General features: G+C 48.5%; 1 protein-coding gene and 1 long non-coding RNA gene across 14 annotated transcripts in view; one reads left to right on the forward strand and one right to left on the reverse strand.

Moving 5' to 3' along the window:
• Nucleotides 1–1,567: 1,567 nt before the first annotated feature.
• LOC118505487 (protein scalloped) overlaps nt 1,568–19,176 on the reverse strand; it is an 82,975-nt gene continuing 65,366 nt past the window's right edge. For 12 of the 13 annotated variants that reach the window (XM_036041333.1, XM_036041343.1, XM_036041360.1 and 9 more), the window contains 5 exons: nt 4,586–4,716; nt 3,147–3,350; nt 2,852–3,075; nt 2,536–2,770; nt 2,326–2,466 (listed from right to left, as the gene is read on the reverse strand). In XM_036041333.1, the coding sequence (XP_035897226.1) occupies nt 2,353–2,466; nt 2,536–2,770; nt 2,852–3,075; nt 3,147–3,350; nt 4,586–4,716 (908 nt within the window). In that variant the 3' untranslated portion in view covers nt 2,326–2,352. Of the gene's footprint in view, nt 2,467–2,535; nt 2,771–2,851; nt 3,076–3,146; nt 3,351–4,585; nt 4,717–19,176 lie in introns of all 13 variants that reach the window. The other variant, XM_036041322.1, reaches the window with a different exon arrangement.
• LOC118505549 lies at nt 16,460–19,166 on the forward strand. Its single transcript, XR_004905432.1, has 3 exons — nt 16,460–16,676; nt 16,789–18,622; nt 18,707–19,166. It is a non-coding gene; the product is annotated as an uncharacterized LOC118505549 (long non-coding RNA).

Here is a 19,176-nt window from a genome sequence, read left to right on the forward strand (position 1 = left end):
TTTTAACCGTGTATGTGTGCGTGTGCTTTTAGCATTTTTAAATTGCTTGAGTGTTGCCCGTTACATCGTTCTTCAACCATGAATTTTTCTCTCTCTTTCTCTTCTGCCTCCTTTGTACAACTAATATTAAGAACTAATATATATATGCTCGGTTCGTGGTGAAATGTTTCTCCTTCCTGGCAAAACCAACGGAAGGACACATATGGACACATTTTCGTTTAGCGCCGCGCTTGGATTAATTTTTTTAAATCCTTTTTTTCCAGCGCGTGACGGCACCAACACATCCACTAGCTCGAATGCTCCGTTAGGCAAGCTGCCAACCATTTCTCGCTTACCAATTTCTTCTAACAATTGGGGGCGTTCGATTACCCTACCAATATTGGACCTTCCTGCTTGGGTTTAATGGACTAAACACACCCCGAAGTATCCCTTTAATGGGGTGTGAGTGGGCCTGTGCCGGTAGCAACGGGTTTCCTTCGCAACCCTTAAATCCTTAAACTATTAAATCCGCTACGCCCACTCTTCGTTCGCGCCAGGGAGTACTACACGCGCGCCTAACCAAAAACTTAACGAAATTCTAATTTCAAACAGATCCAAACGCAAGAAAAAAGGAGACGGATAGTAGTATCAAAATAGGGAGGGAACTATTTACATATTTTTTTTTAAATTTGCTTGCATTCCTGCTTGTTTCGCAAGCAATAAATCCACGCTTCCGGGGTTGCAAATCTGGTATTCAAAACACACACACACACACACATAACTCTGCCGCAATGAGACCATATCCGCATCGGTTTAATTTTGTTTTTTTGCTTACGATAAACGATGATTGTGAGAAAAAAAAAACCCCAATTACTAATTACTGACACAGAAATTGTGTGTTTGTGTGCGAAAGGTTTAGATATGCACCAATCACACCGTTACGCCACGTGGTCCGAACAGCATGTACGCGCGCACGTGGCCACAGACTAACACACGCTTGGGTTATCCTCTCTCTCTCTCTCTCTCTCTCTCTCTCTCTCTCTCTCTCTCTCTCTCTCTCTCTCGTTTTTGTTTTTGTACTGTAGCAAATAAACACTAGCAGGATATAGTTACACACGGCGTGTGGTTTGCCTGTTTTCGGGCAGTTTGTGTGTGTGTGTGTGTGTAATGCACAGGCTTTATGAAATATGGCTCGATCGTTCGATTCTGACACAGCTTCCGTAACGCGCGCGCGCGGACGAATATACCACCAACTCCACATTACAATTAATAATACTAACATCTAGCGCGTGTTGTTGTAGTTTTTCTTTTCGAAGGAAAATAATTTCCCTCGTTTTTCGGACCACACACCATCATGGCCTCCATTCGCCCCTAATAACGACCGGCGTGTGAAAAAGAAAAGCAGAACCGTATGTGTATGGGAGAGTAACTAAAGATGGATTCTAGATGGTTTTACAGAGCTGTGTTGGTGCGCCTGTCCTTAAATTTCCTCGCTTTCGAATAAGGGTTTTGGGTTCCGGCTTTACCAATAGAATTGTGTTTGTAAAAGTGTGTGATTGTATGTGTGTGTGTTGAATTTCACATCATGCTTGATTTCTTAGGGGTTGGTGACCTCAACCACCCTCTCTACATTAATCGCCTTCTCTCATTCTCAATTATTGTTTATAGGCACTGTTTTTTTCCACTTAATGGTATTTTGGTTTTTCATATGTACGCGCTGCTCGCAACACACACACGCACCGGTGTGTCACTCATGCATTTTGGGGTTCAGTCACGCAACAGCTGATGGATGGGACGGTGGTGTAGTAACAGCTGGGAGGATGTTCGTTTCGCACCGACCTCGGCTGCCGCCACGGAGCTGTACTCCGGCTCGACGATACCGAGATACTCCTGCTTGACCGAGGACTGGTGACGCAGGGGAGCGTTACCGGCGCGTAAGGGCGTCATTTCCGGCAGCTCCGGATCGTCGCCAACGCTGGGTGTGATGGTAGCAGGTGCGGCTAGCGCTTCCAGCGCTGGTTGATGGGACGAGGCAGTTGATTGCCGGTGGGGCGAAATGATTGCCGTGAGATCGGCGGCCGCCTGTTCCACTACCAGACAGCTCGGCAGATCTACTGGTGCTGGTGGTGGTTGGAGATGTTGGGACGCATGGTCTTGATTGTTGAGCTCGGGCACGTTCGAACCGGTATGGTCACGGTTGACGTTGGTGGTGTTGTTGTTGCCCTCATTGCTGCTGCTGTTGTTGTTGTTGTTGTTGCTGTGGGTGGTGTTGCTGTTGTAGTCGCCGCTGGCCAGAATGTTCGGATTGCTTAGGATAATGCTGTCGCTAGTGTTATCTAGTCTCTGGTGCGCGCGGTGATTGTTGATTTCTTGCTATTCCTTCACCAGACGGTAGATATGGTGCTGCGCACCGTGCTCGGACGTCGACACCTCAAACACGAACGCCACGCACAGTAGCGTTTCGTCCGTGTCTTTGTTGGATATAACCTGCAGAGGAAAAAATCGCGATTAAGTGATGTAGCAGTAGGCGTAACGCCATCAATCCACAACACCCACCTGTAGGATGGTGAAGTTCTCCAGCACACTGTTCATCATGTACTTCTCCGGCAGGTGCTTCAGCTTGTTGATGAAGTTGATCATGTAGTCGCACATCGGCGATCGACTGATCCGGTAAACGTAGCGACCGTTCTCGATGCGGGAGTATTCTGTTTCAACCTTCTCCACCACCTGCTTCCCGAAGGAGCACACCTTTGTCGAGCAGGTAATCACCATATTGTCGTTGCTTTCGTAGCTGCAAGGATGCGCCGCAGCGGAAGGAAAGATTAGTGCCATCAGGTTACCGACATCCAGCTGCAAGATTTCTTCTACTTACTGACTGCTGACACCGTAGAATGCGCCCGCATCGTTGGCGATGTTTGTGTTCAGGTCCGCCCAGAACTTCACCAGGAAGAACGCATTGCTCGGACCCTTCTCGTACAGCTCCTTCAGGCCGCCGGACTTTTGCGGGAACTTGTCGTAGATTTCTTTTACCTCGACCGACTCCAGCAGTGGGTTGGCCGGCGTGTCCGCTATGTGCACGAACAGATGCTTGTGATACTGTGACGGGGATAGAGTAAGGGAGATCAGTACGCGGGAGTCTCTATAGTCGGCTCTGTACGGCTACTTACGGTTTCTTCGGCGCGCAGCTCCAGATAAGCGCTGTACTCGACCAGCCGGAACTTGTGCGTGGCGATGGCGCGTCCCTCCCATGGGTGTGTAGGCTGCAGCGCACCTTCCGAGACGGCGGTGGCGGTCTTCATGGGGTAACCGGGCTGGGCGAACGGTTTCACGTCCTGGGATGTGCTCGGTTGCAACCCCGGCTGCCAGAATTGCTGCATCGGGGAGGGACAAAACAACACGAACGATGCAATAGATTATTGGAGATTCAATGTTTTTCAGTTTTGAGACTTTTATTTTCAGGAGCAGAGCTAGTATGAAGTTTTATTCCCCTAGAGGCTCTAAGCAGAAGCGTTCCTGACGATTGTGCCAAGCGAAATTATGCGACGCCCACACATTTAAACTTGCCGTTTAGACGAGGGTTTAGAGGAGATGAAGTTACGCGCTCATCGCGGGAAGCTAAATCCACTGAATGTATGCATTAGATTCGCAAGCTCAGGATGTCCTTGAGAAAGGAACACCTCAACAAGCTGCACGTGAAGTAGAATTTCTCAATATTTCTGCATACATTGGCCATGCTAGACATTAAAGCTTGGCAGAGTCCCTCGGACATTCAATGTCCGAGACAAGTGATCTAGTAATTATCCCTAGAGACTTATGCCACACACACAGACACAACAAATCTAAGCGCTGTCAGCAGATCGGCATTAGTAGCCAGCACCGCAGAGTGTATTAGTGTGTTGGCCGTAGCAACTCCCGGCGCTAATGACAAGAAGCAGCAGCACAACAAACTGAGCGTTTGCGCAAAGAGCACATGAGCAGTAGAGAAAGATAGAGTCTTACACCAGCAGCACTAGGATGGTGATGGTGGTACGGAAGATGGTGGTGGTGGTGGTGGTGGTGGTAGGAAGGATTGACTAAGGGAAGGCGACCTTTCGCTGCGGTCATCGTCACGATCTGGGCACTGCTCATGCCGGTCATGTTCGTCGGGAAGACTTTCTCCTTCACACCCATCAGCGGGTGATCCTGGGATGATGAGGGAACGATCAACACGAGCATGATCGAACCCGCACAAATACACACACGCGCACACACACACACAAAAGGGAAGAGAAAAGATGAGGAGAAAAAAAAACAAAAGAAGAAAAAAAAGACACACCAACGATAAGGCATCCCAATGAAGGAGAGGTTAGGTTTTTGAAGTTCCAGATATTGTGGTAAAATCTTGGATCCAAGATTGGGTTTAGTATCTCACTTCCGTTGGAAGCAATTGGATGGATATAACTTGTGTGAGGTTGGGTATGTTCTGTAGGTGAGAGTGCGTGAGAGTGTCTGCCTCTACTTCTTGTCCCCTTCGTTCTCCTAGCTTCTCCTCTCAAACTCCTCCTGTTCTCACATGACAGTTCAACTCAACTCAACGGTACGATCTGGTCACGGTCACAACACTTACCACTTTCATCTTGGCCTGGAACTCGCGCAGCTTCCTTCTGGCTAATACTTGTATGTGCGAGCTGACCTGCTTCCGAGTTCTCGTCTTGCCGGTGCGTAGTTTGATGTAGCGAGCGATCAATTCATTGCGACCTGGAGTGGGAGATGGGTGATAAAACAGATAATATGACATTAGAACTTCAGTTAGAGTGGCTTTTTAGAGAGGTACCTCCAGAAATTCTAGAATTACCGATTTGAATCTTTTTGAGTAATCCACCGAAGAGACACACGCTTTGAAACTATATCTTCCTCTTCAACAACGGCAAACACAAAACCGTAAACCCCCCCCTTTTTCCAAGAAAGCCTCCAATATTACCAGCGATAGCCAGCGGAATGACAACAATCCTGACGACAAATATCCAACGAAAGTAATGGCGACAGAATAGCGTGCAGTTGAGGACACACTTTGCGCTAGAACTTCGGGCTAGAAGATGCTGCTGCGTAGGAAAGACATTCTTCATCGTTATTGGACACTACCGGCACCCTTTCCACCTCAAAGTTGTTGCGAGGTGGTGGTTCCTACAATATCCCCTTCTGATGCTCCTGATGCTTTCATTTCCACCTCCACCCCTGTTTGGTAGATGTTGCATTACCAGCAAAAACCTCCTTTTTTTTTCTTTCTTGAAGTTGCTTACAACGGGCAAAATCAAAAGGCAGAGTGTTGGGTATGGGCTACGGGGCCGCACAGGTCCTTGCCGCCGTACTTTGGCCCTCTCGCGGGTGTTTTGTGGCGCAGTAACCGAGCGACTACTAATTAATTTCTGTACCCATTCGAGCGAAATTCCTTTCTCCTGCACAACTTTACTCTTTTATCCTCGTTGTTTGGTCGTTTGCTGTGAGTCTGTGTGTGTCTGTGTGTGTGGGTGTATATTTTTTACCATGTTTCTTCTGCTCGGTTCTTCCCCCACCGCTACTCCCCAAATCGTTTGGTATGTTCCACTTTGTTACATAACCCACCTACCTACCTACATCCATCTCCAAAGGAGGAGTTCTGAAGCTAGGACTCCTCTCGCCCTGAAGGTGGCACACACAGAAGGACAAAAAAAAAGAGAGCGACGCCTAAAGTTTTTCGCACACACTGTTTCTTGAGTTCTTGCCGTTGTCAACGATATTGCGAGACCGCCACGCGCGCGTTCGCCGCCATCGAGACCTTTTTATTGTTATTTTTATCATTAATGTTTACTCCGTTCGCTTTGCAGTCGCTGGCGGAGCCAGACGCGAGGAGGGCGCTCCGGCGTGGAATGTAATTTCATCTGCACCTTTGCACAATCTTTTGCCTTTGGTCGTCAACCGTACTAAAACCACGCTATCCTGGCCGAGCTGCTCCCGCGGTCTACACCTACCTACCGTCTGGCTTTGAAAATAATTTGCTCGCTCGTCCGCGCGGGGCATGATTTTTCCGCCGTTAATTTTATTTCCAGCGTCCTCCACCCATTAGGGTGTGCGCTTCCGAAGTTGCGACAGGGCCCAGGATATAATGGGACGCGAAGCGCAGGAAGCACATCATTCTTGCTCGTATATCGTTTGGAGCTTGTGAGCTTTTCTTTACCTTTCCGATCCCTTTTTTGCTTGCCTTGGCTTTTAGTTTTGGTGACCTCCGCCGAAAAGGTTCTGCCTGCCACCCCGGGAGAGTATCGCTGGAAGGTATGCCGAGAGCGTACATTTATGCTCGCGGCGTGCGCCAAATTACTCGTCCACGAGCACCGTTAGAAGCATCGGAGGCGCCCTCCGTCTTAAAGACTCTGGCGCCCAGAAGCAGAACAGAAATTTGCTGCCACCGGCGACGACAACACTTGTAGCCTGTTCCTAGCGCCATTACAACAGGACGACCCGCACCGCAGCAGCTTGGCGAAGATTTATTACTCATCTGCCGTTGCCGTAAGGCAAACAGCAGGCACAAACAGGCGAGCAAGGGCAAGAAAACCCGTGGACACGCAGTGCGTTTTTCGCTGCGGCAAAAAAAATAGGGCAGTTAAAAATTATTTTAATTTATTTTCGGCCCAAAAACCCATTAAGCGGCGCACAAATAGGCACAAAACATTGTCTTTGACCGTGGACTTTGTGGAAATATAAAATGCTGACTAAGAACTGGGTACAAGCCGACAGATGAGGATGTTTGGTTTCTTGGTAAGGATAGATTTAGTTTCCAAGTAGTTATGTTTCCTTTTAAAGGGCAAGTTATTCTACTAGATCTTCAGGAAAGTATATCAAAGATTCATGCTGGATCCTCTTTCTTAGCTCAACTACTTTGAAATATCTTGATGTGTTGTAACTTGCCTCCAGGACTTAGTTCAACCATCCACTGGATATTCGGTCCTGCGTCCTGAGTCCTAGGACTACCTCCAGAATATCTTTAACTGCTGTCTACATATTATCCGAAACTCTCTTTGAGGTCCTTATGTTCACAACTCCAAAAACTCCAACTCCGAGCTCCCAAGAAAGCAACCCAAAGGTTTTCCTTTCCCTAATAATAATACTGGTGATAGTTTGTAATTGATTATAGGCGGGTCAAAGCTACTATCCGGAATTTTCTTTTCAGTAAGCTCTAAAGCCTTGAGAGATCTTGTCCTGTCATTACTTGCTTCCACATCTTCGTTTACCCATCATCTGGATAGCTAACCCTGTGTCCTGAGTCTTGTGGAGACATTCCGGACTATCTCCGGAATATCTTGAACTGCTCTCAACATTATCTTCGAAAATCCTCATTGATGTCCTCATTTTCAATCATACCTCACCTTGAGCGGGCTTTGGTCTACCATTACTTGCTTCCAGGATAGCCAGCCCTAAGTTCTGGGTCCTGAGGAGGAGGTCCAGACAATCTCCAGCATATTTTGAACCATTCTCAACATTATCTTCCGAAATCCTCATTGAGGTCCTCATTCTCTCAAGTCTAAAAACTCCATAGCCGAGCTCACATTGCTGAAGCAACAGTAGCAACAGTATTCATCTATCCAAGACAATTCTTCCGCTGTCGGCACTTTCAATTCTCGTGCAAGGCGCGATGAAGAAAGCTCTTTCCTTCTTTTCCACCTCGGTCCTTGTGACTGTGGGCATCTTCTTACCGTTTACGAGTGTCACCACCAGTCATACGATCGGACGGACGCTCATCTTCTTCCGGTAGAGACCGCGTCCTCAAAGTCATCCTCTCCCATGCCTGCCTCAGGGTATAACGCGCGCGCGTATATATTCTAATTTTAATTATTGTCCTTTGCTTCGCTTTTTCCTTCGCTACGTCAGTGTGTGTGTGGGTGTGTTTTCGGTGGACAGAAAAATCTACAACAACGCTCACCGAAGCGTACCGTTTCCCGAGTCACCACACATAATAGGGACGGCATGATTTACGGTTTCCCAAACAAAGGCGGCTTGTGGCGGAGGTACGGTGTGAGAGTTCCGGGAGGAGTGGGTTCGGGATTCACACAAATGCGTTTGATACGGTTGTCAGAGGATATAAAATATGGCAGCTGACAAAATATGTCGGAAGCGGATCCGGGCGGAAGCTAGAGCTAGACCAGAAGAATGTTGATTTTCACCGGGCGCTTGCTTAGATGTTGGGGCCACAAAGTTGGGCTGAGTTTTGTTTAACGCAACGAGAGTGGAAGATTCTCACACCTAGCAGAGTGCTTCTTCTACGCCCAGTGGATGCATATACGGTGCAACAAGTAAGGTAGATAGAACACGTGTCAATTGCCTACTTTAAGGCGTTCTATGGGACGATTCGCCTGCATTGTATGCAACCGGCGTAACAAACACCCCACACATTATGCAATCCGCATAACAAATAGCGCTTTTTTATTGCGGATTCATACAGGCTTTCTGAAGCATACAGATCTCGTTTAGCAGCCAACGCGAGACAACATATTTTATTGTCCTCCATTATCTAATCGCGTGTAATAGACGATAACTTCATAAAACAAAACCCAACGATGCAGGGTAAGGTTTATTGACGTTTACAGCGTTCGCAGAGTTCCCGAGCGCACAGAGCACGATAACAAAGGTGAACTGCGAGGTTGCAACAAAATGCGCGAGACGTGGTGAGAGTCACGTGTTTAGACATGGCCCACCCGCGCCAGCCGGGAGTTATCTTCGTGTCGCGCGTGCATCGAGAGCACCAACGAACGTACAAAGCAATCCTCGGTGATGGATCAAACACGGTTGTGTTGTGCTGTTGTAAAATGTTTTCCCTTTCATGCGAAGTAGAAAACAGACATAGGATGTCTTTTGTGTGTTAAAAAACGTGGCAGACAGGACCAATTCTGAAGCACTCCGCAAGCATCAGAGCACTCAGTCAGTCAGAGCACTAGCAATTGTTCGATCCCGAGCAGCGAGCACCTTTAATCGCTTTGTTAAAGGTGTGTTGGTTGATCGTGCTTTATGGAGCTTTCCACGTAACGTACCGTAGGTCGAAACACTTTCCTAGCCAAGCAGCCAAGATCAAAGACTCTACACGTGGCATGCTCTGTTTTTTTTTTTTTTTTTTGTTGTTGAAGTCACCGGTACACCTAATGTAGAAACCTTTGCCAAAATCCGGAGAGTTCATAAGGATTGTGTGATTGTTGTGAACTGTATCAGGCAGCACGCTTCCTGAGCTGAGAATACGAAAAATTGAACAGTTTATTTTGCATCGCGTCCCGTCCCGATATCCGAACTTCACGTATAGCGAACCGGGACCTCAGCGATGTCTCAATCGAGCCATCCCAAAAAACCCTGAAGCGCGAGAAGTGTATTATGGAACGGGCGAGCGAAAAACCTCAGCCTCGGAAAACCGTTGAGTGATGTGTGTGTGTGTGGCCATCGCTGCAACATCATCATCATCCACATCATCACAAAACCATCCAACATCATCTGTAGCGCCTGAATGACGTCTATCAGGCACGCGAAACTGTGCCGCTACCGTACGGCGCACACACAAACACCAGGCTGGTGACAAAGCGTGTAAAGAAAAAAGTTAAACGGCAGATCCTTGGCAAACATCGTGCCGCGTCCTGAATAAAGGCACACAAGGATCGCGAACGTACAGCAGCAAAAAAACCTCCTCCCCGGCAGGTTACCGTCGCGTTTATAAATTTTATTATAAATAATATAGCGCGGAATTTGGTGCCGACGCAAATATGCGAAGCATTTTGTGTGTGTGTGTGTGTGTGTAGAGGGAAAGAACAATTTTGAGATTCGAGCCGCCAGGACTTTGCCGGCTCTTGTTGCCCACCCAGTCCCATCCCACCGTACAGCAGTTTGTTCGAGTGAGCGCGTCATCGCTGAGGACTCGTTGTTCTGCTGTGCGTGGAACGGTGATATATATAATGATGGGTCTTTTTTTTTTGTTTCAACTCCCCCTTCCCATCCTCCCCCCCCCCCCCACCGTCGCGACATTCTTTGTCGGGTTTTGTAGCTCCATCGCTCACGCGGTTTAACTATTTGGCCTGCGTTGACGACCCGCGAACGTTGGGCATTGCGTAGCGCCTGCAAGGTAGGCAACATTCCTTGCCCGATTTTGCTCCGGGGGCTTCATCAAAATATTTTCCCAACATTTTTTTTCTTCTGCGCTATCCCTATTCACTGCGGGTAATCGTTTCGTAGTAAAGGTTTACGAGCAGTAGAGAGAGAGAGAGAGAGAGAGAGAGAAAATCGTATCTTGCAGTAATAATTATGCGACATCATTTTAAAATTGGATCCTTGCTTTTCTAAGGTCTAAGGGCATTGCTTCCAAGAGAAGTATTCTAGCTCCCAAAACTAATTAGCGGGTGAAGCAATTTTATTTCAATTAGAAACATCCATAACGACCTCACTTGAAGAAGAAAAAGAAAGGATAAGGTGCCAGTTAACAAACGATAAGCCGATCGAGATCCTGTTCCGAAAATCCTATCATGCACCGTTTATCGAGGAATAAGCTCTGCAGCTCGTGTGTGCAAGGTGTGAATTTCGGTCAGCAACACACACACAAGGCACACACACAAAAAAAGCAACGACGCCCTGCGAAACGGTCAGCAGCACGTTGGGAACGTCACGGAAATTGGAACGATCGGCATCGGCTACCGCGGCAATAATGCACTGCGAGTCTCCGCTATCGTCCGCAAAAACGGATAGGCCTTACTGCATACAACGGTGCACACAACCGTCAGGCTCGCTTGGTACCGTAAATTAAGTGCGCAATCACTGCCAGAGAGTGCCATCGTACCTCGCCGGGCGGGACACACAGCAAACAGCGCACGCCATATGCGTACGGGTTGGATGCGAATGCGAAAATTGGCATTAGTGGTGCTGCTCGTCCGAAAAACACACCACTAGCGTAGCACCACTTCGGGGAGCCCACTTTTTTCGCCAAGCGCCAACTTGCACTTTGCAAACGCACGCGAAGGCTTTCATCATCGTCACAGGATGTGTGGCAAGGACCATTGTGCGTTTTTTGGCCGCTATCGTCGTACCGGACAAGGATTGCGCGTGCACCACCATTTCAGACGCGCCCGGAATGACACCATTATGATCAATTAATTCGCCCAAACTTCCCAGTGATCCAGCATCCCGCTACTAAGCATCCGTAGCCGGTTACGCTGGCACATCAGCAGCATGCCGGGCGGGTTTTTGCATACACTGGCAAGGATCAACAATGCTGACACAAAAACCACAGTCAACTTAACACCCACCGTCGACGGCGGGACGGGTATAACACGGAGTGCTTTTACGCCGGATTCGCACGTTTGCTCATTAAACTTAAGGAGCTTTCCGTGTTTGGTTACACATTGGAACATTGGGAACCAGTGCCGAAAGCAGAGATATTACCAAGAACTTATGTTTTATAGAACTCTCTCAAATTGATGAGATTATCTTAGGTACTGCTGGAGACATCGGACGAAGAATTACAACTCTTTGATAAATCTCTATCAAACTAATTAATTCAGGCGTCACAACTGCTTGAAGATGACGGTCCACTGAAGTCGTCTGCTAGTCCAACATACTGGCCCTTCTGAAGAACACATCAACGCTATTCATCAGTTCAACAGTGTGGGTCTACTATACAGACGCCCTAAAAAGACTTTACAGGGGCTGGGTCGTCCGGTATCATTCTCATGACATGACCAGACCTAATTCCAGAGTCTAATTCGTAATTAATCAATAATGAGATAGATCTCATTGAGCGCTTCCGTGTAGTAGCATCTCTTCCATAATCCTTCCACAAATACAAGGCCACTGTCTATGAACTTAAACTCTAAAAAGGATCCACCCATATTAGAGGCGTAGCTCCTGATCCTGAACTCTCCTGTCTACTAGGTATGGTAGTCCTTCCCTTACAACTGACACTAGTATAACTCAATCGATTAGACAAGTCACCATTTTGTCCGTTAAAAACGTGAGAAATGAGCTGTCAAAGTAATCAAATGACGCCCGCCAAAGAATTCTTCAATTTATAGATTTTACGTTCTACGTTTCTACACTTCGCACAGGAGTTGTCGTTTTCCTTTGTGGTCTGACAGAACAACAATATGCAACACGTTTAAGGCCGTGCAGAACCGTGTCCGATTGGGGACACTTTAGGCAACGAGCAGAAAATAAATAGAACCTTGAGATTAAGAGGGGGTGGATTGACTGTTTCCGCGCAAAACGCGCTCCCTATCATACCGTCCTTCAATCTCCAAATTGACACCTTTCGGAACTGCAGTGTTCGGCCGTGTCTTGGCCTTGGATATTGCAAGTGAAGTAGTGAGCGAAACAAACCCTTGGGAAGTTTGTGAACCGGACGGTCCGCGTACCATATTCCCGATCCGGAGAGGATCCCGTGCTTAGAAGGTCCCGGCAGAGCAACGCTAGGGCTAGCAAAACCCCCATAGTCGTCTGCACATCCTTCCCAATGGGAGACTGGGTTCGGGGATGGGCGATATAAACATATATTGCTGTGCGCAAATGGATGAAGAGGTGGGGTGCAAGAAAGCTGACAATAACGCGGGTGAGGGTAGCGGAGATGGCATGCATGAACGAAACCGTGCTGAGGTCCGGAAAATGAGTACAGAGTTCTACCAGGAGGTTTGGTGGAAGGATCAAAATCGGGGATTGCGGGTGGGGTGGGAGGGAGAAAAGGAAAACTATGCCAAGAATGTGCAATTAGTGAACGGTTCCCGGACTCGGGCACACAGACACTAATATAGAGAGAGAGAGAGAGAGAGAGAGTGAGAGAGCGAGAGTGAGGGTGAAAGACACACACGCACCGGTCTGGAGAGTATACACACACACGTATATATTTATGTGCATGAAGACAGGCTAGGGAAAAAAGGGCGAGCACACCCATGAAGGACGACGCTGACGACAACGACGACGACCATGTTTGAAAAGCGACGGCCTTTGCCGTTTCCCAGATGGTTCAGTTTATTTCCCTTCCTTGACTTTTCACCTCCACACACACACACACACACACACACAGCTACATTTACTGACACACAGACAGCCCTTTCTGCACCCGGAGCCTTGTTCTAGTGGAGAAACATTGTCTATCTCTACAATATCTTGTGCCGAGGACCATTGCTGATGCTCCCGCTTGCTGGAAGCAAAGTTCCAGAAATATTCGACAACAGACCAGAGTCCGGTACGAGTTCAAACTTCCCCCACAGTCTGGACACGGTATAGTGGGGACTTCCCAAAACGCAAACCATTGCTCTGAACTTCAGCAGAGCAGAGCCTTTAAAGCGTTGCAATCGTTTTGTTCCTGTTTTTTGTTTGTTTGTCTCGTCCTTTCTGTTTCATCCTTTTTATTAATTTTCCGTTCTATCCGAGATCCGGACAGTACACACAGTCAAGAGCCAGCCTTCCAGAAGGCGATGGCTGATGCAGCGTGGATCTATCCTTGCAACCTTTATCCTGGTGGAGCAGCAGCAGCGGTGGTGGTGGTGGTGGTCCGAACACAAATTCGTTACAAGACATCCTGGCGACAATGGTGCCTGGGATCTGTTCGTACAAGAAGCGAGAAATTGTAGATTGATTCCGGTCCTGAGGATAGGTGGGCGCGTGGTGAAGGAACGAGAAGACTGCTCCAGCCCCAACCTCGAGTGTCCGTCCTTTGGGAAGCAATTTCGTGGAACATTTTCCACCCACTCGCTCTGTTTCTCGCGTTGGGTACAGGAGGTTGGTGACGGATGGTGCTCTCCACCACTGTTCGTACCCGTGATGCCACCAATGTCACGAGAGCGGTCAACTGGAATGAATCGTTCTCAAAACCCAGTAACTCGAGATTGTGTGGAAAGGGATGACCACTGTGAGCGTGTGTGTGTGTGTCACCCAGTCTCCTTTAAAAGCCATTTTGGGGCAAATAAATCTTTCCCCGCCTATGAGTGCCGCGACTCTCAATCTGCTTTCCGCATCCTTCACGCTTCTCAACCCCGTACTGTTAGACACGTGTGTGTATTGTTCATTTAGGATTTATGTTTGCCCTTTTCGGTGGAACTGTTCTCAACATACCCACACGCATATACACACACACTCTATTGCTCCCTTAGTCACACGCAGATAAGACCTGGAGGGCTTCAGTATCGCTAGCGGATCCTGGTCACGGCACCAGAACGCCTTCTATCTCTGCGCTGGGCGCTAAGAATCGGTGCGATTAATTGTGCCCGCCCGTTCTCGACCCGTCTGCCGACCTGCGACGAAGAATTCTTGCAAAGGCAGGAATGCACACAGCGAACAGGAAATTACCGGCAGCGAAGTCGTCCGGACGTTGGTGGAAATTGGTCTTTTGAATTATGATTGCGGATATGTCGTTCCCGGAGCGCGACTGTTGCAGCAGCGGTATACTGGTCGTAGTGGGTGTACATTCCTCTCTCTCTCTCTCTCTCTTTATCTCGGTCATCCCTTTTCCTTGACTCTACCAGATATATCCAGAGACTTATTTCTCGGCCTACACCTCTTCTACGCCACCAAGAACAACAACAGCAAAAAAACAAAGAAAATTCCTTTCCAAAACCCGAAACAAGAGAGCTAGTCGCATTAAGTTTTCCCCGCTTTTCCACTTTTCCCGAAACAATCAACACGCGGGAGCAAACTCCCGGCAGCCCAGGGTGACCGAAGCTCGAGCGCTTAGTGGTTGGGAAAATGGTGGGAAAACATCTTTCATTCCCAGCGCTTGACGTCCGGCTTGGTCCGTTTGTTTGGAGGAGATGGGAAGTCAGCAAGTTCGGAGAAGTTGTCGCGGTACGGGCGAGATGAGCTAGAGCTACTGGAGCTTCAACTCGCACAAGAGATCAAAAGGACCCCACCGGGCCTGCCGCCAAACTCCCTCTCCGTGCGCCTCCTATCGGAGCATCCTTCTTGGATCGCGGACCTGGTCCTTGGAGGATATTGCTAGCTATTTCTTTGGCGATTGTTTCCCTTACTCCCTGGCAAACGTACATTGGCGAAGAGCGAGAGTGAGAGCGCAAACAAAGATCCGATGAGCGACTTTAGCAACTATTGTGTATTAGAGGTAAGATTGTCCGGACTTCTCCACGGCCATTTCCTGTGCGTGCGTCCAATTTCTGCGAACTTCCGATTCGTGGTACTGTCGAGATCAAGTTTATCCGCTTGTCATCGTAAAGGATGGGCAAGCCATGTGTGTGTGCTTTGCCCAGGGGCCGGGATGATGCGAAGCTGACGTCCGCTACCGTCCTCAAGCACCCGCCCCTTCAACCAGCTGGGGCGCACCTGGATGAGTGAACGATTCCCTTGTGCCTGCTTTGATGTTATCGTCAAGCTCGTCCAAAGCTTAGAAGTTGGTGGAGGAAGTTAGGAATCGCTGGTATAGTTATCCCTTTTCCGGACAGTGACAGTACACAGAGGCGAGCGAGGTAGAGCGAGCAGCAGCAGCAGCAGCAGCAGCAGCAGCAGGGATAAGGATTACTACTCTCCAATCATATCGCTCGCGTTGGTTCCGGTGGCTGCCTTTAAGCATGGCATCATGGTCGAGAAAATTAATTTGAATCCCCATAAACTTCCCATCTCGTCCCGGTCGTCTTCTTTCGCCCTGGAGAACTCTTTCTGGTCTGGAGATGAATTTTATGCTTCCACTTGCACACACACACACACGCACATACATAAAGGCGTACGAAAGCACAGCTGGTGCCTCTAGTGGACAATGATTGGGTGAGGAGCCCGATACGGGGAGACAAAAAGCCATACTTGAAAGGACAATCGTATCTCGACCGCCACACACATATACCCTCGAAGCGTAAGAGCGAGCAGAAACGATAATCAAGAAGATGATAGCAGCTGAAGGAGCTCCGACTCTACAAGCGAGCGAGAGAGATAGAGAAAGAGAGGTCCTGTGGTGCGCTGAAACTTGTAAGAAATTTAATTTGCCGACAAATTGCGAACTACTCCCCACAAGCCCCACCGTTTTCTTCGTCAACCAACGTCGAGTAAACGGTTCGGCTCCATGTAGAACCGAGGTGCTGGCGAGTCGCTCTGTGAAGGGTTGCCACAAACTGCCTCAATACACACCCTCTCCCGTGCGAACTTTTGTGTTGAGTGAGCAAAAAGTCACAAGAAAAGCAAAGCCATTCTGACGCTTAAGGTGGTGATACTAACCGAAACACACACACACGGACACAATCATCTTCATGCTGCTACTACTGCTCTTACCGCTCTGATAAAAGGGTGATGATGATTACGATGCGCTGTTGATGAAGGTTATGTCAGACAATATTATTCGGAAATAAAATGAATCTTCAGCCGTCGGTGTGCGCGGTGTGTAACTGTGAAGTGGCACCGGTCCAGGAAACCCGATTTTCGATAACGTATTGTAGGATGGCGGTCAGGAAGCGATAGCAATCCTGGTCACGGCACCGGAACACCTACTACTATCAAGACACTTATAGACAATGGAGATTGAGAGAGTCCAGTAAAACAAGAACCTATATCTCTGCTTCAAGAAACGGTATACCGTCGGTCTGCTGGTTACATGAAACCATTCGTAGTACACCAGGCAAAGGGCGCCAACAACTATCGTCAGCTATCCGAAGAGACAACTTCACCAACACACTGCAAAAGCATAGCCGTTGGCCGCGATTGTGTGCCAACGCCAAGCGAGCCTATATCTGTGTGTAAGTGGAACACATTCATAAACCGAGTTCCGACGATCGGAAACGGGGCGACAACTGGCGACGGCCAGGGTGTAGCGGCGGGAGTTGTGCTGACCAGTTTGACCTGTTCCAGCTGCGGGCCAACATTTGCTAGAATGGCAGTCATAACGGGGCTCGCGTTCGCTGTCGCCTGCCAACATCGTGCCCTGCCTCCATCTTACTTCTCCTTCCCGGTTGCTAGCGCCTTGTAGACGCATTCTGGTTTTCGCCAAAGCCCAGCTGCTGAAGGCAAAAATTATGCAACGCCAGGCAAGTAAGTGAGCAGAGCTAGGTACTTCGGGACCGAAGACAAAAAACAAAACGGGTAAGCGTGTTGTCAACCAGACGTAGGTCCAGAATTATGCCTGTTCGTGTCGAGGGGTTTTGTGTTTTCTGTTGAGAAGGCAAATCGGCAGCCGAAAAACACCTAATAACCGCTGATTATACCATTCATACGAAAACGAGCTCCAAGCTAACAGGTGAGCGAGAGAGAGAGAGAGAGAGAGTACCTGCCAGAGATAGCACGCCGTAATTGGAAGGCAATTAGTTCGTAAGTGTATTACGGACTTAACACCCGAAAAGCAAAACGGAAATAGATATTCTTAATGAGGATGAATGATATCTATAGACAGAGGAGTACTTCTGGATGTTATCCGGGGGACTAACGGAAGAGATATTCTGCAAATAAATACAGGTTCTAGTGTATGACTACTCATCAGGTATCTTCAGGACGCTTCCCATCATCTGAATATTTCAATGCTCTTTTGGCATCAAAGTTGTCTGTTTGAAGTTGAGATATTGAGAAGTGCTGTAAGAGGTAGACATGGTCCTACGACTTCAACTTCACTAGCCTACACCTTCCCGCATAACAGTTAGCGAATACTTTGCAGCCCAGAAGAATCCTCATTCAAGAAAGTTAGCACACCGGAGCACACCGACAGGACAGTTATGATGAACCTTCGCTCCAATAAAATCGCTCGCCGATGTGAGTGATGATGCAGCGCTATCTAGGCAGTAGGATGGCTGTACAAAAATAAAACAAGGTGTCACATACTGCTTCTTCGCTTGCCAAGCGATCCGATGCGACCGTGCACACGTTTGCGTCCCCTTTTTTCCCGCGTGTGGACCCCGATAGTCTTGAACTTGAACCTTTTTGACGTGGTGAGCACGCGCGACCGATATCGCAAAAAAACCGGGCCAGAGCGGAACGTCGTGTCGCAGCAGAAATGCGCGCATCAACAATAAGTGAGGTGTCGAGTTTGCACCACCGAACGACTTCGGACTTTGGGTGCACAGCAAACAAACAAACTAAGGGGGGAAAAAAAAACTGCGTTCATCGCTCATATCTAACGTCCATTTTGTTGGTGCAGAAAGCGAAAAGTGTGGAGAGAGAGAGAGTGAGTTGGTTCCTCGGTAAGCAAAACAGGTGCTGCTGACCACTCGAGAAGTTACCACCCCACCAGAGAGCCACCGGGCCGGCAATCATTTGTTGTGGCCCGTGTAAACGCTCCGCAGAGGACCGTGAGAAGCGGGCCTCAAGGGCGGATCTCGGAAGTCCTAATCTTCTTCCACTGCCCCATCGTGGCCAATTTGCTGTACGCTGTTGTGTGTATGTGTGTGTACACGTGTCGAGCTATCGCGGGAGGGTTTTGCCATTTGCCACGTCGCCCGGCACAGGAGCACTTGGCTTCAATTAAATGCCATGACAACGAACCGTGAGGACAACACCAATTCCGATATCTCGAGTGGTGAGAGCTCTTGTGAACGAGCTCGGGCAGGCAAACCTGAAACCGAAACCACTCGTCGGATGGCCGGTGTCGCATACAACCCCCCAGCGACAACGACACGGAGCGAATTAATACCCGGTAAAATGGCGGTCGATACTGGACAGTGCAGAGAATCGAGATAATTAGGTGTTTGCAGCGCTGGTATGTGCAGGTCACCGCTGTTAAACAGTGTCCGAGCATTGTCTAGTGTAATTCGATGTTTGTTTTTTTATTACTGCTCGCTAGAGTTCGCGTAATCGTGGAGCACCCAGTAGCGATGAAGATGTAACACCAATGTTCCAGGGGCGGAGGGTTATGATGTCATCCCGCCAGAGTGTTCCCCCGAAAAGTCTACCAATCTCAATTAAGACACAATGGCCGACAAACCTTACATGGCAGTGCATGCACTGACTGCAAGCGGCCTGACAGTTTCTGGCCAGTCTTCCGGTGATATGGACTGCCGTCGATAAGACAAATATCAGATTTGTTTGACAGCCCTATACCGCCGCTCGCGCACCGGCCCAAGATACTATCGCAGTCCACTAAATGTGCCCAGTGGTGTATCTTTACCTTCACGTCCGGTCCGGCACCGAAATGATAAGATAACGACGGCCCTAACAGTCTCGACCGTACGCCTGTTCCCGTCTATTACCACCTGCGTACAATAAATGGACCCACCCTCGCTCGCGTGTGTTATGCTGTAATTTTACTACTTA

The sequence above is a fragment of the Anopheles stephensi genome, chromosome X, assembly GCF_013141755.1.
Source record: "Anopheles stephensi strain Indian chromosome X, UCI_ANSTEP_V1.0, whole genome shotgun sequence".
NCBI lineage: Eukaryota > Metazoa > Arthropoda > Insecta > Diptera > Culicidae > Anopheles > Anopheles stephensi.